Source organism: Mauremys mutica, chromosome 11 (genome assembly GCF_020497125.1).
Source record: "Mauremys mutica isolate MM-2020 ecotype Southern chromosome 11, ASM2049712v1, whole genome shotgun sequence".
Taxonomy (NCBI): Eukaryota; Metazoa; Chordata; order Testudines; family Geoemydidae; genus Mauremys; species Mauremys mutica.
Genome location: NC_059082.1, coordinates 1,178,556 through 1,196,594, shown reverse-complemented (window position 1 = coordinate 1,196,594; position 18,039 = coordinate 1,178,556). Strand labels below are relative to the sequence as shown.

The 18,039-nt window shown below is 56.6% G+C and overlaps 1 protein-coding gene across 3 annotated transcripts in view; it reads left to right on the top strand.

Annotated features, from left to right (window-relative positions):
* The window catches only part of ZNF710 (zinc finger protein 710), a 43,954-nt gene extending 26,821 nt beyond the window's left edge, over nucleotides 1-17,133 (top strand). For 2 of the 3 annotated variants that reach the window (XM_044979402.1, XM_044979401.1), the window contains exons 2-5: nucleotides 10,845-12,330; nucleotides 13,476-13,667; nucleotides 14,149-14,323; nucleotides 15,474-17,133. In XM_044979402.1, coding sequence (XP_044835337.1) covers nucleotides 10,873-12,330; nucleotides 13,476-13,667; nucleotides 14,149-14,323; nucleotides 15,474-15,646 — 1,998 coding nt within the window. In that variant the 5' untranslated portion in view covers nucleotides 10,845-10,872 and the 3' untranslated portion in view covers nucleotides 15,647-17,133. The remainder of the gene's footprint in view (nucleotides 1-10,844; nucleotides 12,331-13,475; nucleotides 13,668-14,148; nucleotides 14,324-15,473) is intronic. The other variant, XR_006572395.1, reaches the window with a different exon arrangement.
* The last annotated feature ends 906 nt before the right edge of the window (nucleotides 17,134-18,039 follow it).

Genomic DNA, 18,039 nt, shown 5'->3' with positions numbered 1-18,039 from the left:
GGATTGCGAAGGAAGAGACAAAGAAACAGAGTGCCTTCAGCCAGTACATTCAGAAACTCTTTGGAAACCAAGGAGATCCTGATGAGAGGACAGTGAAACACACACTCATGTCTTCTAGAGAAGATGCAGGCACCTTCCAGACATGTAAGTGTAGCTTCAGCTGTAAGGAAGATGATACAAGAAACATTACCCAGAGTGGAATGGGGAAGCGTCTTGGTAAGTAAGTGGCTGCTGACCAGGGAGACCGGGGAAGCACGTTAAAGTTTTTGGTGTAGAACCATAAAAGATCCATACAAGGATCCATAAGTATGGCCTATAGGAAGAATTTCTGTATCTGAACTGATGATGAGCAGACAGGGATCCATAGCCTAGGCAGAGGGGAGGGAGCTGGACTGCCACAAAGGTTAGTATTGGAGCAAATTTCATCCTTGTGCTGTACCAGTGATTGGGAGAAGGAAGGGTAAGCTGGGGGAGAGGAGCTGGGGACCAGAGAGTGGTGGGGATTGGGGGTGCAACGTGCCTGCAGGAAGATGATTTTTTGCAGCAGCAGTCTGAATGGGTGCAAAGGGGAGCTGGAGCCCTGTGTCAAGGCCAGAGGAGAAGGTTGGCATAGTCGAGATGTAAGCTGATGAGGGCCTAGACAAGAGTTTCATTTGTGTGGATGGCAAGGAAAGGGCAGGTCTTGGAGAGAGCAGCCTGAAGAAGCACCATGGCCCAGGCACAGCCTGGGTGTGTGGGCTAGAGGGACCAGGAACCAATGAAGCTGAGATTCAAGCCCCAAATGGAAGTGGGGTTGGGAAAGGTGCCAGAGGGAGAAGAACATCAAGAAATCAATTTGGGCCTGTCTAAGTAGAGCTCCCCTTTAGGACTCATTCGACAGACTGACCCCACTGGCTAGAGCTCGGCTTAGTGCATGCAAGCGCTGGGCAAGACACTGCGAAGCAGAATCCCTGCTGACGCTCCTCTGTTCTGACCAGCATTTGTGCAGTTCAGTGCGGAGCTCCCACCCGGCTCTGGCAGTGCTCCTGGAGCCTGGCCTGAAATCTCCATTGCTTCAACTGGGGCCATTTCTGAGTCGGCTTGTGTGACAAAGTGGGAATGTTCCAGCTGTGTTCTGTGAATGCTGAGTGGGGAGCACTGACCTGGGAAGCTTGCAGGGGAGTTGTGCTGGGACGGCTGCCTTGGGGAAGGGAGGTACCTGAGCATGTCACCTGAGAACCAGGAGGGGGGGTTGAAGGCCAGGTAACACCTCAGCCTGGGACACTGGACAAAGGCTGGAGGAGAAGCTGGGGGGAGGCGGAGTGAGAGGCTGGAGGGTTTTTCAGTTTGGAGCTGGTTGGGGAATGGAGACGGGTGCCCCAATGGGGCTTGGGCTTCCCAACGGGGCTGTGGCCTCCCTGGGGGCCCCAGAAGGACCTAACTAAAGGGGGTCCTGTTGTCTGTACCGGCAAGACCTGTTTTGGACCGTGTTCCTGTCGTCTAAATAAACCTTCCGTGTTACTGGCTGGCTGAGAGTCACGTCTGACTGCGTAGTGGGGGGGCAGGACCCTCTGGCTTCCCCAGGACCCCGCCTGGGCGGACTCGCTGTGGGAAGTGCCCGGAGGGGCAGAGGATGCTGAATGCTCCAAGGAGAGACCAGGAAGGTGAAGCCGTGGGAGCTCTTGCCCTGCAGACAGGCTGCTCCGAGGGAGAGGAGGCTCCCCAGAGTCCTGCCTGGCTTTGTGAGGAGCAGTTCCAGAGCATCGCCAGGGGACTCCGTGACAGCCTGTTTTAGCAGCTTTGTGCTGGAATTGCAGCACTAACTGCACTTGTACTTGGTGGTGCTAAGGGAGGTCTGAAGTCCGATCTCTGCCCCTGACAGGCTGCTGTACTGACCCAGCACTCTGCCACCATATAAGCTGAGGGGGAGATTCCCAAACGGTCAATCTGCTGAAAAGAGCCATTCCCAGGCTTCTGTCTGGGGCAGAATCGAGAAAGTTGCACAAGAAGGAAACGGAAAGTGAGGAAATGAAACAACAATGTTTGTCTGATTCCCCATTTCCCCCCCTGTGGAGTGTGTGTGGAAAACCTGCTTCCCTTGTCTGAGTGGCTAACACCGTAGTTGTCTTGCTCCCTCACCTGTCACCTTGCAGGTGAGGGCCTGGACGGGTGTCATAGAAAAGTCCAAAGGACTGAATTGTGCGCACACAAGCAAGGTTTTTGGGTCAGTTCTGCATGTCCTGGGGAGCCATGTCCTGACAGTGTCGGGAGGTAGGAATCCCGACTTGTTCTGCGCTGAAGGGTTTTGTTGGTCATTAGTCCTGTTCTCAGCACGGGTGAGTGTGTCATTCGCTCTCCTCCTCCTGTCTTTGGGCTGTCCCAGTGCCCCTGCAGCCACAGAGGGAAAGGATCGCTCCCATAGAACTGGAGAGAGAGAACCTGGTGGGTCCCCTCTAGTTTATACTCACTCCTTCTTCCCCCGGCCCTGGAGAATGGTGCAGGATCGTCCCCTGCCCTCTATTCTCTAGGCCTGTCCCAGTTCTGAATGTGTCGCTTTGCATGACCCTTCCTGTGCATGCTAGCATTCACCCAGTGGCACCAGGAGCAATGAGAAGCTGAATAGGGTGTAATGGCTGGAGTCAGTTTAAAGCTGCTGCTGGGAAAAGCGTGTCCATGATCGTTACCAGGTTGGCAGGAATCTCTCCCCTGTGTGCACTTGAAAGGGACGGACTCCTCTGTTCATGATGATCCTGGCAAAAGCCGGAGACGAGCCTGTAAGAGGGAGGCGGGTTGGTCCGCTAGGCCTCGGATCAGGATTTCAATTGTACTCCAGACAATAAGTCCAGATTATCACAGGGAATTGGTTTCTTCTCTCAAAATCATTTCAAATTCCTCCTTGCAAAGCCTGGGGAAGAGAACTCTGGCTCCGCACCCCTGCTAGTCTCAGGCCCTACAAAGGGGGGCCTAGTGCCTGCTTTTAGCTCCATCACTTTCATTGAGAATTATATAGCTTAGCCTCTTCAGGCCAGTTCTCTAGATTCTCTTCCTCCCAGGAAATGCCTCGGGTTTGCACTTCTTGTCCTTGCAATCCCACTCTCTGCACTCAGCTTTTGGCACAGCTGCCTGGAGACCCTGCCTCCCGTGGTGCATGCTGGGAGGGAGTTCTGCGATGATTGACAAACAGATTAATGGAGGGGGAGCTGGATTCTGCCGGCTCCTAGCAATAATGGCAGGAGGTCTGGGTTGTGGTGGTGGAGGGTTTTTACTTGATGGCCGATGTGTCTGTGGGGCGTAAGGGTGTAATCTGCTGAGTGAAACACCAAGATGAGCTAGAACCGAGGAAACAGCACATGTGGCAATGATAATCTGATGTTTGATATTCAGTAGTCTCCAAACGTTAAGGATCATGGCTTTGGAAACGCCACCTGGCCAGGAGAAGATGGAGAAGTATCTACAATACAGAGATCAGTCCTGAAGTACCGGTAGCTAGGTGGCCTAAAAGGTGATGCCGTTGTGCTGGGGACCTGTGTTTGGTTCCTGGTCTTTCTCTCCTTAGCCTGGCAAGTGTCAGTCGGTGCTGCAGGGGGGACACGCACTCTCGTGGAAGCGGGTATCTTGCTTTCTTTGATTCCTTTGGCTGAGTAGAGAGCAGGACTGGTGGCTTCCAAGAGTCTGGCCCTCCTCGAAGGGCAGGGCAATTGGCTGCGATATGGGGAGCTAGAGGGTTTCCTTGCGGGTCCACAAGTAACATGAACCAAGACATTCAGTTGCGGAAGTGGTCAGATGGGTGGTGGGTTGCACAGCTGGTGAAGAAAGCGTGGGAGTGGGGAAGGAAAGGTGGGTCTCTGGCAATCTCCAGTTCACTTTCCCTGGCTGCATCGCTCAGGTGCCCGGTTCCCTGGTGCTCTGTGCTCTCCGCACACACTGCCTGGCTGTCTCTGGAGCAGCAGCTGAACTGGCCCAGGTCATGCTGTCGCTGGGAGCCAGCAGCACTCTGATGCCCTGAGATCTAGTTGTGCCAGGCCCAAGGGCTGTGACCCCGCGGTAGCTGCAGGTTCCAAGCCTTCTGTCAGGAGACATTGGGGATGGTTAAAAGAGACGTTTTGCTCTGTCCTGCTGGAGGGATATTGCTGATGTGACCTTGTCTGGAGTCCTCTGAACAGTGCTGTCAGTGGGCACTGGTGGGTCAGAGAATGGGGATCTTCCACTCCCTGGGGCCTAGAGGCCAGATTTTGCATTGTGGGTCTGCAGGAACTTCCTTCACTTTGGAGGAGTTACTGTGGATTTACCCCAGGGCGGGTCAGAGCAGACTCTGGCCAAGAAGCCTTGTGGGGACGGTACCGTACTGCGTACACCACAGTCCCTGCTTTCCAGCTGCTTCCTTCTCATTCCTTCTCTCCTCAGCCTGCCTTCCCCCTCCCCCAGCTCTGTCCTTCCTCCTTCCATCGCTCCCCATCCCCCTTTCTCTCTCTCTCTCTCTTTCTCTCCTGTCTCCCATCCCCCCTCTCTCCTCTCTTTGTTTCTCTGCCTCCACTCTCTCCCTGCCCCTCCTTCTCTCTGTCTCTTCTTTCTTTCTCTCTCTCTCTCTCTCTTTTTGTCTGGCTTTCTTTTCTCTGCACTGGCCACCCTCCCCCACCCCAGGGTAAGACTTTACATTCTTCCCAGGCAGCTACATCTGTGTAAGACGTTCCTTCTTCACCAAACACTGAACCCGAGGAAAGGCTGACATGGCTCTGGTCACATAGTGCCTTTGGTGGTAGAGTAAAGGAGGCTTGGTGAATCCTTGCTCTGGGCTTGCTTTGCGTCCTCTAGCTCACCAGCTCTGCATTTCTTGCACATGCTAGAGGAACAGGCGCTCTGGAGGAATTCTGACTGAGCTGTAGCAGTGCCCAGCTGTCCTTTGGAGAGAGCAGTAGCCAGACTTAGTCTAGAGACTGACCAGGTATGTTTGATGCTCTGTTTAACCTTTTGCAGGGACCCTGAACTACAGATGTGCTCGTGCTAGGGTGCATCAGAAGGCTGCTCCCTCCAGATGTGGCACCGTGCAAACAGCTTGCTGTGGCGCACTGTGAAGCGAGAAGATCCTGTGTGTAAATCAGGGCACAGGCTGACTAGGCTCTCTGGGTCAGAGCAGCAGAACTTGGCAATGGGTCCGCCGTTTCCCCAAATGTTAACGAAGCTGTCTCAGCACTGGAGCGCTGTTTGACTCAGCCTCCGTGGTTCTAAGGAACAAGTGAGTGGCTCGCATTGTGTGAGCTGAAAGAGTTGGAAGGAAGTGGGTTCTGCACGGCTGCTGTGCACCAGAGCCATGCTGGCCTGCGGGTGGCTGCAGTGGGGCTTCCTGCCCTGGGCTGGGACAGACCTTGGACCTGCCTCTGTAGCTCCCAGCCACTCTTGAGTCTAGCTCAGTTTGGCTAGAACCTCTCCCCAGCTTAAACAAAATGGTTTAGTTGTTTAAAGCCTCTCTCCTGATTTGTACACCAGTGCGTGCCCCCCCCCCCCCATGCACTCCATTCCCTGCACCTTTTCTTAGGCCTTGGCTACACTGGCACTTTACAGCGCTGCAACTTTCTCACTCAGGGGTGTGAAAAAACACCCCCCCGAGCGTAGCAAGTTACAGCGCTGCAAAGCGCCAGTGTAAACAGTGCCGCAGCGCTGGGAGCGCGGCTCCCAGCGCTGTAAGCTAATCCCCTCGGGGAGGTGCAGTACCTGCAGCGCTGGGAGAGCTTTCCCCCAGCGCTGGCGCCACGACCACACTCGCACTTCAGAGCGCTGCCGCGGGAGCGCTTTGGAGTTTCGAGTGTAGCCAAGCCCTTTATCTTCTTGCCAATGCTGGTATGGCTCAGAATGGACCCTGTGACTCACTATGGCTTGAGGGGGATGATCACATCCTTCCTGCTGATTTTCCTTCCTTCTGCACGGCTTTGGGACGGCACTGCACTGAGGATTTGCTGAATTCGTGTGTCCGGGTTTAGCTCAGTGGAACAGCACCCCCTTCTGTTGAGCACAGTCTCCTTACTTAGAAAATGCCTAATACTAATGCTAATTCTAACAGGTGCAGCAAATGCCAGGGTGCCATTGTGCTGTCCCATCTCAGGGGAGAAGCACCCTCCACACACCTAGTTGGCAGCTGCATGAAACTAGAGAGACCGGGGGAGAGGTAATATCTGTTATTGGACCAACTCCTGTTGGTGAGAGACACGGGAAAGGTACTCGGCATCACAGCTAAATAGGAGGAGGAACAGATTGTTTAGTGTAAATAGTTAACACATTTCGGGGTGAAGTGGCCTGTTAACACCCCTCCAGTCATGTGGGTGGGGGGAGAAAGCTGCAGGGTGGTGGTGGTTAGCCGGGTTACAGACTGTTGTAATAAGCCATAAATCCACTGTCTATTCAGTCCATGATTTTTAGTGTCTAGCAAAGTTATGAATTTAAGCTCCCTGGCTCATATTTTGCCAGGTGTTTGTGTAGGTTTCTGTTGCGAGTGAGGACAGACAGGTGAGACAGTGATCGCTTTGTGAAGTGTTCACCCACAGGTGACAGGGTGTTTGTCTTTTATCATTTTCCGGTGTGAGCTCATTGGAGAGCATTGTGTTGTCTGATTTCACCCACACAGTTGTTCTGGGGCATTTAGTGTCCTGGATGGGATACACCCCATGTTGTGATGGGCATGTGTAGGACCAGGGAACTTGAAAGGTGTGTCTTGGGGGATGCTGATCACCGTAGCAGTGGAGCTGTGTCGGCAGGTTTTGCATCTGTTGTGGCAGGGTCTGGTGCTGCTTTGAGTTGGTGGGTCCTGATCTGTGGGGAGCTGGCTTCTGATGATGAGCTTGGAGAGTTGTTTGAAGGCCAGAAGAGGGGGTTCAGGAAAGATTTCTTTGAGTGGGGTCCCCATTGAGTATGGATAGTAATTCTTTGATGCCCTGTATGGATTCCACTGTGGGGTGGTAGGTGACAACTCAGTGGGTCCTGGAGAGCAATTTTTGATGCTGAAGCGTATGTAGGCAAGGCAAGGCTGCTGGATAACTAGTGCCGGGTGCTGTCAAACTCCCTTCAAACTCTTTGCCGCTTCTGGTGAAATTTATCCGCAGCTGACTTGCCTTGGTCCAAATTTACCAGCCTCCCAGCTGCTCCGGAGACTAGCAGAGCACGTACGTCTCCGATGGCAGACTCTGGGTCCTGGCTTGGCAAGAGCTCTCTGAGGAGCTCAGTTCTCTGTGGGTTCTGAGCATACGTGCTCAGGCAGCCCTGTGCAGGCCCTGGACCCGACGTAGGGAGGAGAGGTGCTGCATGTTAGACTCGCAAGCTAGTTTAGAGAGAGCCCTGGGACCGTGGTGCTCCGAGCACACAGGCAGCTTGTCTTCCCCCTGGATAGTCAAACTGTGTGTTGAACCTTCTGTATTGGTTTGAAGGCAGCTGGATTCCTGAGTGGTGGTTTTTAGTTAAACTTTGGGGAGAGAAGAGGGACACGTACATCTGGGGTGGAGGATGCAGGGGCATGAAAGAAGATGGATGCATGTGAAGCTGAAAAGCGTAAATTCCATCCTGAGTGGGTTGGTCCGGTTGTGAGCACCTCTCTCCTGCTCCGAACACTTCCTCCTTCCTGCCTGTGGAGCCGGGCTCCACACGTCTCCTCTCTAGTGGTCACGGAACAGCACAAGCAACAGCAGTGTCCAGCAGGAAAAGCAAAGCACCTGCTTCTGCTCCTCGCTGCAGTGGGAACAGGATCGGGCCCTACGCAGTGTCACATTCAGGGCTGTGGCCTCTAGCAAGGTGAACCTGAGACTGGGCTGTATCTCTGGCAGACTTGGGACCGTCCTTGTAGAATGCTGCTGAGTTCCCTGGGGCTCTTGGTAAAGAGGCTCCTCTAGTGTGATTTCGCAAAGCACCGTGCCCAGAATTTCACCCGTCCTTTCTGCCTGAGCCCTTCGCTCCGGGCTGAGCTAGAGCGCCGGTTTAGAAAGGCATCAATCTGGATTTAAAGCCTTTGTGCTGGAGAATCCACCAGCTCCTTACGGAAGTGCCTCCAGTGGCTAGTTCCTCTCACTGTTTAAAAAGCAGCACCTTATTCCTAGTCTGAGTTTGTCTAGTTTCAGCTCCGAGCCATGGGACCTTGTTCTGCCTTTTCTGGCTCGATTAACGAGCCCTCTGCTATCAGCAATCTCCTTCCTACGTATGTATGTAAAGATCCTGAGCAAGTCCCTCTTTGCCTTCTCTGGGCTACACTAGACTGAGTTTCTTCACTCTCTGTATGGCAGGTTTCCAGACCTCAGATCCTTCTCAGTCGCTCTCTTCTGAGCCCTCTCCAAGTGTGAATGCCAGAACTGGAGCCTGTATCTAGTGATGGGCTCACTAATGTTGCAGGCAGAGGCAAACCCCACTGTCAGGCTCTTCCTTACTATTCCTCTGCATATTCAAGCATCCAAGTGCCGGGTTTGCTCTTAGCTGCTGCATTGCACTGAGAGCGTGTGTTCACTTGGCTAGCTCCCGTTACACCTTCTCGATGTCCTGCATTCCAGGGTACTGCCTCCCGTCTCCTAAGCGTGACCTCTGGTCTTTGGGCCACGATGTATGAATTTGAGTATGGCTGGGTTAAAACACAGGTTGCTTAAATGAGCCCCATTTACCAAGCAATCCAGGGCAGCCTGTGTAACTGGCCTGTCCCTGTCATTATTTACCACTCACTCATTTTTATGTCCTCTGCCGATTTGACAAGCAGTTACTGTATAACTTCTTCCGTCTCTCGGATAAAGAGACAGACTAGTGCTGAGCTGGGAGCGGATCCTCACAGGGCCCCACTAGAAACCTCAATATTTAAATTTTTGTTTCTATTTTTTTTGTTGGTGGGACCAAGCCAACGTATGTTATGTCAGCAGCGTCACTTTTATCACCTGAACCAGGGGTCGGCAACCTTTCAGAAGTGCTGTGCCGAGTCTTCCTTTATTCAATCTAATTTAAGGTTTCACGTGCCAGTAATGCATTTGAACGTTTTTAGAAGGTCTCTTTCTATAAGTCTATAATATATAACTAAAAACTATTGTTGTATGTAAAGTAAATAAGGTTTTTAAAATGTTTAAGAAGCTTAATTTAAAATGAAATTAAAATGCAGAGCCTGCATGCCATAGGCTCCTTACCCCTGACCCAAACTGTAATCTCCTCAAAGATGAGAGATTGACGAGACCCTATTTTCCAATAAAAACCCTAGTGACTGGCATGAATTATGCTGCCATCATGTAATTCTTTGACTGCCCTCTGTATCAGCCTTTCCTTGAGTGTGCTCAGAACTGACACCCGGCTGGCTGGCCTGCCGTTATCCACAGCAGCCATTTGACCTTCTTTGGAATATTGGCACATCGGCTTTTTTTCCAGTCCTCTAGAACCTGCCTAGTGTTCCCAGATTCGTTACAAATGCCCCCAGGCGATTCAGAGAGCCCCTGGGTCAGTTTTACCAGGAAGTCTGGAGGTTAGGGCACGGGACAAGGGCTCAGATGATCTGGGTTCAGTGCTTAGCCTTGCCACAGATATCCTGTGTGAGCTTAGGCAGGTCTGTCTGTCTCTGGGCCTCAGAGGTCTCCTCTGTACGATGCAGCTCACAGCCCTGCCCTGCCTGCAGGGGCGTTGGGAGCATACGTACTTGGGGAGATCAGACACTTTAGTACAGGGGCCATGTGAGTTTGGATCCTTTCAAGCGTGGTGACTTTGTGGCCCGCTGGGTACTGTCTTGCTGTATCTCAGCCACTCATACTCCTAGAAGTGCCCTGTCTTTATTTTACTAATTTCAGAAGCACTTCTGGTTACTGTAATTAGCTCTATGACCCTCTCTGTCTTCTGTTCAGTAGTTATCAGTCTGCAGCCAGCGCAGGCCCTGGACGTGCAGCCGAGGGGAAGGAAACCAGAGAAAATATAAACAAGTGAATTTCCCTTAAAACCAGGCACACTCATTGCTGGGGAAACTCTGGCCCAAGGGAGAGAGGCAGTTAATGAAGGCCAAAGGGAAAGGAGAGGCCCCCAGCCTGGAGGTGGAGTGGGCTGCAAGGAAACAGAGGCTGAAAAGTAGAGACGACATCTGCCACTGAGCAAGAGAGGCAGCAGCAACCCGGGCCGGCTTGGCTCCTGTACGGAGAGTCCTGCCTGGGAATGCTGCCCTCTGCACCAGCCCCTCGGCCCCCAGGGGAGGAACATGCCGGGGAACCTAAACAGAAAATCCCCCTAGTAGGGGTGTACTGGGGCTGGGCTGAGTCCCATGGCTCCCCGGCCCTTGCAGTGCTGTGTTCCCCTCGCCCTGCCTTGTGGGAGAAAGGCCCTTACGGCAGCTCACAAACGGGTCACACGTTTCGCTTTCTTGACCCTTCCCTGAACCCTGCCCTGGGGTCCCCTGTCAGAATGAGGCGTTAAGGGGATTGGGGAAAGCTGAGGTTTTACTGCATCTCCCCCACCGCACCACTGGAAACCCAGCCCTCAGACCGGTCCATCTGGCTGAGCTGGCACAGAACACTAATGAAAGGTCGCGCTGCGGTTCGTGAGACGCCCAAAGGACTCAGCTTGTCCCAGGCAGGCTTTGATTTTTCCAAGGGGCTCAGTGCCAGAGCTCCCAGGGGCTTCATCTGGAGTGGAGCGCTCAGGCCCAGGTGTTCCAAGGTGGGCACCCAGAAGCAGTGGTCACTCTTGATAAGGTTGGTCTCCGCTCGTTAGCGAAGCTGCTGTCCCAGAGCAGTGATCAGGGCGTGGCTGCTAGCCAGCACCTCTGTGCTGCCACCCACAATGACAGCAGACTGGCTTCTCGAGGCACCGGGTCCCTGCCTGGGCTTGTGGGGTAGGATGCAGCTCTGACAAAGGCTGACGAAGCCTTCTCTCTGTTCCTGCAGCCATGACAGCCTAGCCGTGGGGTGAGAGATGGAACGCTTCACCGACTCTGGAACTCAAACGGATGCGGTGGTGGTGCTGTCCCTGGCACAGGCCGCTGTCTTGGGCTTGGTGTCCGAGAACGAGCTCTTCGGCGCAACCATCAGCCCCGGAGGCTTCTTCCCAGGACTAGGAAATGAGCTTGCAGACACTGCCACGGTGGAACCAGAGGATCCGGAAAGCGCTTACAGGCTGGAGAAGGAAGGCTGCGTCCCAGCCGAGGCACCGGAGGAGGAGGGGCTGGAGGCAGAGACTCCATTTGAAAAACACACCCGGAGGAGGAAGCGGCCCCCAGTGAGGCTGGTGCCCAAGGTCAAGTATGAAAACCCTGCGGGTGCGGAGGAGGAGGTGGTGTACGAAGTGCCCGTCCCTGGCGACAACAAGGAGGAGACGCAGAGCAGCCACCCGCCCAGCCTCGAGGAGTCCGGCTGTGAGAAGACCGTGCAGAGCAGTGCCATGAAGATGATTGACCTCAGTGCTTTTGGCAGGAAGCCCCGGCGCCTGCGGCATCTGCGCAGACACGTGCGGCAGGAGGTGGGCCTGGGGAGTTACGAGCACAGGTGTCCGGACCCCGTCCAGGTCGGTTACGCTGAGGCCAGCATGGGCGGGGCTCCGGCAAGCACAGGGCCAGAGGCCCTCGGAAGTGAGTGCAGCTTTGAGGCGAACGCGGCGTCTCTGGAGGGGCCCGTGCCGGAGTCGCCAGAGCAGGGGAAGAGCGAGCAGGGCTTTGCCTGGCAGGAGCCAGCGGATTTCGATGCAGACACAGCTGGAGTCAACACTGAGCGCAACAAAAAGGCCCAGCTGGACCGGCTGGACATCAACGTGCAGATCGATGACTCCTACCTGGTGGAGGCGGGCGACCGCCAGAAGCGCTGGCAGTGCCGCATGTGCGAGAAATCCTACACCTCCAAGTACAACCTGGTGACGCACATCCTGGGCCATAACGGCATCAAGCCCCACTCGTGCCCGCACTGCAGCAAGCTCTTCAAGCAGCCCAGCCACCTGCAGACGCACCTCCTGACGCACCAGGGCACGCGGCCGCACAAGTGCGACGTGTGCAGCAAAGCCTTCACGCAGACCAGCCACCTGAAGAGGCACATGCTGCTGCACAGCGACATCAAGCCGTACAGCTGCCACTTCTGCGGGCGGGGCTTCGCCTACCCCAGCGAGCTGAAGGCCCACGAGGTGAAACACGAGAACGGGCGCTGCCACGTGTGCGTGGAGTGTGGGCTGGACTTCTCCACGCTGACGCAGCTCAAGCGCCACCTCTCCACGCACCAGGGGCCCACGCTCTACCAGTGCCTGGAGTGCAGCAAGTCCTTCCACTACCGCAGCCAGCTGCAGAACCACATGCTGAAGCACCAGAACGTCCGGCCCTTCGTCTGCACCGAGTGCGGCATGGAATTCAGCCAGATCCACCACCTCAAGCAGCACTCGCTCACGCACAAGGTGAGAGCAGCCGCTGAGTCCGAGGCCTTTCCCTGTCCCAGAGAGCAGGGGCCGGGGGAGGAGACGATTTCAGTTCCTTAGAGCTTTGACTGTCCCCATCAGGGGTCGGGCTTAGGCAGGGATCTAGCCCTTCGAGCTGGCTGTTGGTTTGCGTTGATGACTCATTTGTTGGTAGGACAAAAGGACATCTGAGTTCCCAGGGGCCTGTGTGACCTCCTTTCCCTTGGGGGGGGGGGGACTCTGGGGTCTGCCTTCCTTGCTTGTGGGGCGGGGACAGTGCAATATGGGTGCTGTGGGGCTGGCAGGCCACTCTGACCTTGGCCCTGAGACTGGAGTGTTTTCTGCCTCTTACGGGCAGCAATTCTCCCAGCTCAGCCTGTGTGCAAAGCAGAATGCAGCACTCCTGGAATTGGGTTAGAGCCCAGTCTGCCCCTCGTTCCCAGCGCCCCTTCCCCAGAGAGCGGCCGGGTCTGCCCACGGGGCTCAGGCAGGGCTTAGCAGTCTGCGTTCTGCCCCGGCCACTGGAATGGCCAGGAGCTTCCAGCCAGCTGGGGCACCTGCAGCCCAGGCCCAAAGGGAATGGTTCTTACTCTCCTGCCAAAGGAGGTGCCGAATGCACCCAGAGGGGGAGCCAGGAGTAAAGGGGGGGGCAGGATTCCCCACACAGGCTCTCCGGCCCCTGGGCTCAGCTCGCAGGGAATGGTGGCTTTGGGGGATCCCTGTGTCTGTTTTATGCAGAAGACAGAGAAGACTGGGGTGGGTGAGGAAACAGGAAAGATTTTGAAGGAGGTGCAGACAAGTTGGTCGCACTGACCCTTTGTTCCTTATGCTCTGTGTCCTGTACAGCCGTTTCTCAGGAGCAGAGGCAAGTCCTTAGATCCCCCGGTCTCTGCTCCGTGCCCCTCACGGTCACTGGGGGAGACCGATGTGCCGCTGAACGTGCCTGAGCTGGCCAGAGGCGTTCTTGTGCTCCATGCAGGGAGCCTCCCATTCAATGGACTCGGGGGGGAAGGGGGGCCCTCCCCGCAGTCCTTTGAACTGGTCCCCACTAAATATGCATGCTCCAATTCAGACAGTTCACTTCCATTTGTGTGGTATTCTTCAGTGTGCTCCCAGCGTGCTCACGATTCCTGTGACCCTTTCAGGGTGTGAAAGAATTCAAGTGTGAGGTGTGTGGGCGTGAGTTCACCCTGCAGGCCAACATGAAGCGGCACATGCTCATACACACCAGCGTCCGTCCGTACCAGTGTCACATCTGCTTCAAGACCTTCGTGCAGAAGCAGACCCTCAAGACCCATATGATCGTGCACTCACCGGTGAAGCCATTCAAATGCAAGGTACCTCTGGGAGCCTCCAAAATCCTTCTGGGGGGTGGCCCCCTCATTGGGGCTGACATGCCCAAGCTTCACCTCTGCAGGGCACCAGCCAGCCTGGGCTAAGGTCCCAGTGCCCCCACCTCCGCAGCACCAAACAGTTCAGCCTGGCTTGCAGCCTCTGCGCCGGGATAGCAGGGGCCGCAGCTCCGCACTGGGGCCTGTCAGCAAAGCTGGGAGGGGAGTTTGACGTGCATGTGCCCGTGTTGAGTCCCTCACTTTCATGAGCACTAAAATTCACACCCCGTCTCGCCAGCCCAGGATCAGAAGGGGGGTGCGGGTGGAGGGATGAGACGGAACGTGAGCGGCTCGTTCAGGTCGATGTGGAAAAGACAGGGGTAGTCAATCTGCAGGGCTTGCTGGAAAGCCCAGCCCCTTAAGGCGGCTGGCGGTGGGGGCAGTGACAGGGATGGGGCGTGGCTAACTGGTGGCCTGTTGTTCCCAGGTTTGTGGGAAGTCCTTCAACCGCATGTACAACCTGCTGGGACACATGCACCTGCACGCAGGGAGCAAACCCTTCAAATGCCCCTACTGCTCCAGCAAGTTCAACCTGAAAGGCAACCTGAGCCGGCACATGAAGGTCAAACACGGGGTCATGGACATCAGCCTGGATAGCCAAGGTGGGTGTGGCGGCCTGCTGGGGAATCCAGCATTGACAGGGCACCTGCCAAGAGATCTGGCCAAACCCTGCTGCTGTCTGGCAACCCACTAGCTTGAGGAGCTGGGCTGCACACGGGTCCCTCTGCAGGTCCCATACTAACCCAGGCTCCTGGTCCCCGCTGTCGCTAGCCCTCCATTGGGTCACAGCATGTGTGAGTGTGCGATGCACACGCCTGTGGGCTGCCCCACACATGTCCCTGCAGCACAGAGGCTGTCAGGTGGAAGCTGGCAGTTCGGGCAGTTGAGGCTTCTGGTAGCATCAAGGGTGCATCTCCGTCATCCCCTCCCTTTGGCTGGGGCTGAGGTGACTGTTAGGGGATGGAATTCTGTATTCCCAGGCTCTGGCTCTCCCTCCCCCAGGGATGGCGAGATGCTTTAGCTGGCTGGTTCTGCAGTGAAATAGCTAACGATGTTGACACTTAATTGTCAGTATTAGTGTTCAGACTCTAGCCTCCAGTGGGACCCCTGCAGCTCGGAGCTGTTGTTTCAAGCTGCCTGCAGCCTCCCTCCATGGGCTGTGCCTGGGTCATGGGTTCTCGTCTAGTGCTGTACGCCCATTAACGAAAGCTGAGATTCTGCTATACTGCTGCAATTGGAAAACCATCTGCATGGCCCCAGAAGGGCATTGTAGCTGGGGTGCTGGCCTGTGTCTCCTGCTGTAGTCACTCTGCCCCAGAGACAGCAGCACGCCATGGGGCAGCCCCTGTCCCACTGGGCGTGAGCGCAAGCTGGGACACAGCACACCCGTGCTGCCTGCCACTCAGGCATAGCGTTACCAAGTCTGAAGCCTGGGCCCGAGTGCAAAGCCACCTGCCACTGCTCCAGGCCCTTGAAGAAACCTTACCAGTGTGGGTCAAGGCGTGAGGGGAGGGGCTGCCTCCTTTGCCCCCCTTTCCTGGCAGACCAGCTCTGGGCAGGTATGACAGCGTCCCCCCACCCCACCTGCCAGGAGCATCAGAGACGGTTGTCTAGCTCCCCAGCCTGCCGTGCAGTCCTGAGGGTTTGGGGCCAGCTCTCCAAGGTAGGTGGGTGCCAGAAACGCCTTGCCCCTGGGCGCGCTGCTGGGCCGCGCTCGCTCTGCCCCACCTCGCACATGTGTGTTGTTCCCAGATCCCATGATGGAACTGACCGGGGCAGAGCACACGGAGCTGGATGCCCAGCAGGAAATGGAGGAGTACGACGAGGAGAACGCCTATGACTACGCAGGGGTGGGCAACCCCCCGGATGAGAATGCCCTGACGGAGCAGGCCATGAAGGAAATGGCCTATTACAACATGTTGTAGCTGAGAGACGGGGGCCAGGCCCAGCCAGGTGCAGAGACATGGGGAAAACAAGCTCCTGTCCCCCGTTGCAGCATCCAGAACCAAAAGCCAGGCTCAGCGGGGCCTGCCCCATGGCACTTGGCTGAGCCCCAGGAACCTCACGCTCCATGGTGAAGGAGGACACGGGGGTGGCTCTGAGCCCTGGCCGTGCCAGGCCGGAGCTGGGCTGCAGGAGGTGGTAGCCTTCAGCCACCAGCCCACAGAGGTGACATACTGAGCCCCTGGCTCCTGGGGCCGTCCAGGCTGGAGTGAGCCTGCAGGCCTCTCCCCTGGGTCATCCTCTCTCAGGGCCCCTTTCTTGCGCCCCCCTTGCCCGGGGGAAGAGCCGAGAGCCCAGTGTTCATTCCTGCCTGCGGTCTCAGCTGTGCAGGGTGAGCATAGTGCTCAGGCTGGGGCTCCTGGGTGCACCAGAAGAGAGGCTCTCTGGCCCCCATACTTGAAGCCCCAGGTAGGGAAAGACGTGGTCCAGAACCTGCTGAGCATTAATGATATTCTACCTCCTCCCTAGTCTGCTGTGGTGGGGACTGCAGCCCAATCCTACCTAGGAGACACTTGGACTCACCCCACAGCCAGTCCCACTTTATCCCCCCTCTGGGCTCCGCAGCCGCCCCCCACCCCCCGAAGCAGCCATGCACGGGGGGCTCTCTCTCCTCCCTCGGCCCACGCGGGGGCCAGGAACGCTTGCTCTGGCATCACCCAGGAGTGGGAGGGAGAGGTGCTGCTGCAAAGCAGAGCTGGGGCAGGCCCCGTACACAGAGAATATTTTCTTACCGACCCCTGGGGGAGGCTTGGGGCTGGGCACGGTGTTTAAAGGACAGACCTGTACAAAGCTGAGAAATGGTGGTATTTTGAAAGTAATTTATTTTTTTCAGGTGCGCTGAGCGGTTAAAGGATAAATCTAACCACCTTCCTTTGTAAAGCTGTGTAACCCGTGTGTGAGCTGGGGGTGCAGGGCTCCCAGGGGAGAGCACAGCCTGCACGGGCACCCTGTGGGGCCCTGAGGTGCTGTCACTCCCTGAAGGAAAGTGACCGTGTTTGCCTGCTGCCCATGAAGATGGGCCTAGGGAACCCAAGGGGAGGGTGGTGGTGGAAGGCACTGTCCTTCCCTAGGCCGCTGCTTGGGGAGGGGAGTTCTGCCCTGTGGCTGGAGTAACTGCAGAGGCCCAGTCCCCCCAGGCAGTGGTGCCAAGGAGGTTAACCCTGGGGGCAGGGGCTGTTACGGGGAACTACAGGCTCCAGCCTAGCCCAGCCGGAATGACATCTCTGCTAAAAGTCCATGGCCCAAGAGGTGCAGGAACCTGCCTGGGGGGGTGTGCCTGGGAGCCAGCGCTGCCCTGAAGTGCAAGATCCAGTAAGGCCTGGAGTGAGGGCAGAGGCTGGAACTGTGTGGAAACAGCAGTTAAGGAGGCAAAGCCCAGCACTGGCTGCTGGGCTGGAGAAGGCAGCCTGGGGGGAGAAGCAGAGACCCTGCCTCCATACTGCCCCCGGCATGGGCTTGGGGCAGCAGTCGAGGCCAGAGTTATGGTCCAAGCAAGGCTGGCGCTTGGCAGGGCAGCTGCTCTTTGAGGGCTCCAGGGCTGAACCCATGGGAAGAGACTTTGTGGCCCTGGCCCAGTGCAAGCACAGAGGGACCAGGCCCCAGCTGGGAGGTGAGCATGCAGCTCCCCCATGCCCTGGGGGAAGGGCAGGGGCTAGTCCGCAGCCAAGCTAACCTAGCCTGCTGCGCAATGCCCTGGCCAGGCCCTACGGGGGGAGCTCAGCCACTGGCAGCTCCAGCTTTGAGGTCACTTTCCCCCTGCCACAACAATGCTGAGGGACTCTCAGAGCTGCTCAAGAACTAGGTATCAATTCAGCCCTAGCGGCCAGTGCTGGCCCACATTCCTTGCAGGGTCCGGGGTGCTCCTCTCCCGTTGCAAGCCGCCTGTGTCCCCACTTACCAGCCTGCAGCCTTCACCCTGCGCTGCAGCACAGCTGAGCCCAGACGAGGGAAGGTGGAGCCAAGGCAGCTGCTCACTCCCTGCCAAGTTCTCTACACAGCCTCTGCTAGCCGAGCTGCTCGGAGCCCTCGCAGGCAGGCCCGGGGGCAGAGAGGCAGGTTGAGCGGAGGACAGCAGCAGTGTGCGCAGCTCCTGTTGTCACTGCACTGTGCACAGCACAGGCCCTGGGCTCATGCAGGCAGCGCTCTCGGGCGCGCTGGAGCTCCCTCCCTGGGAGAGCTGTTTAACAATCCTTCTAGGTAACCGCCTTTACCGGGGTGAGCTCCCAGGCCTGGCCCTGCAGGCGCATGGGGGAGCGTGCTAGGGCCTCGCAGCCCAGCCCAGGGGGACAGAGGGGACTGTGTCACCGGGGCCAGC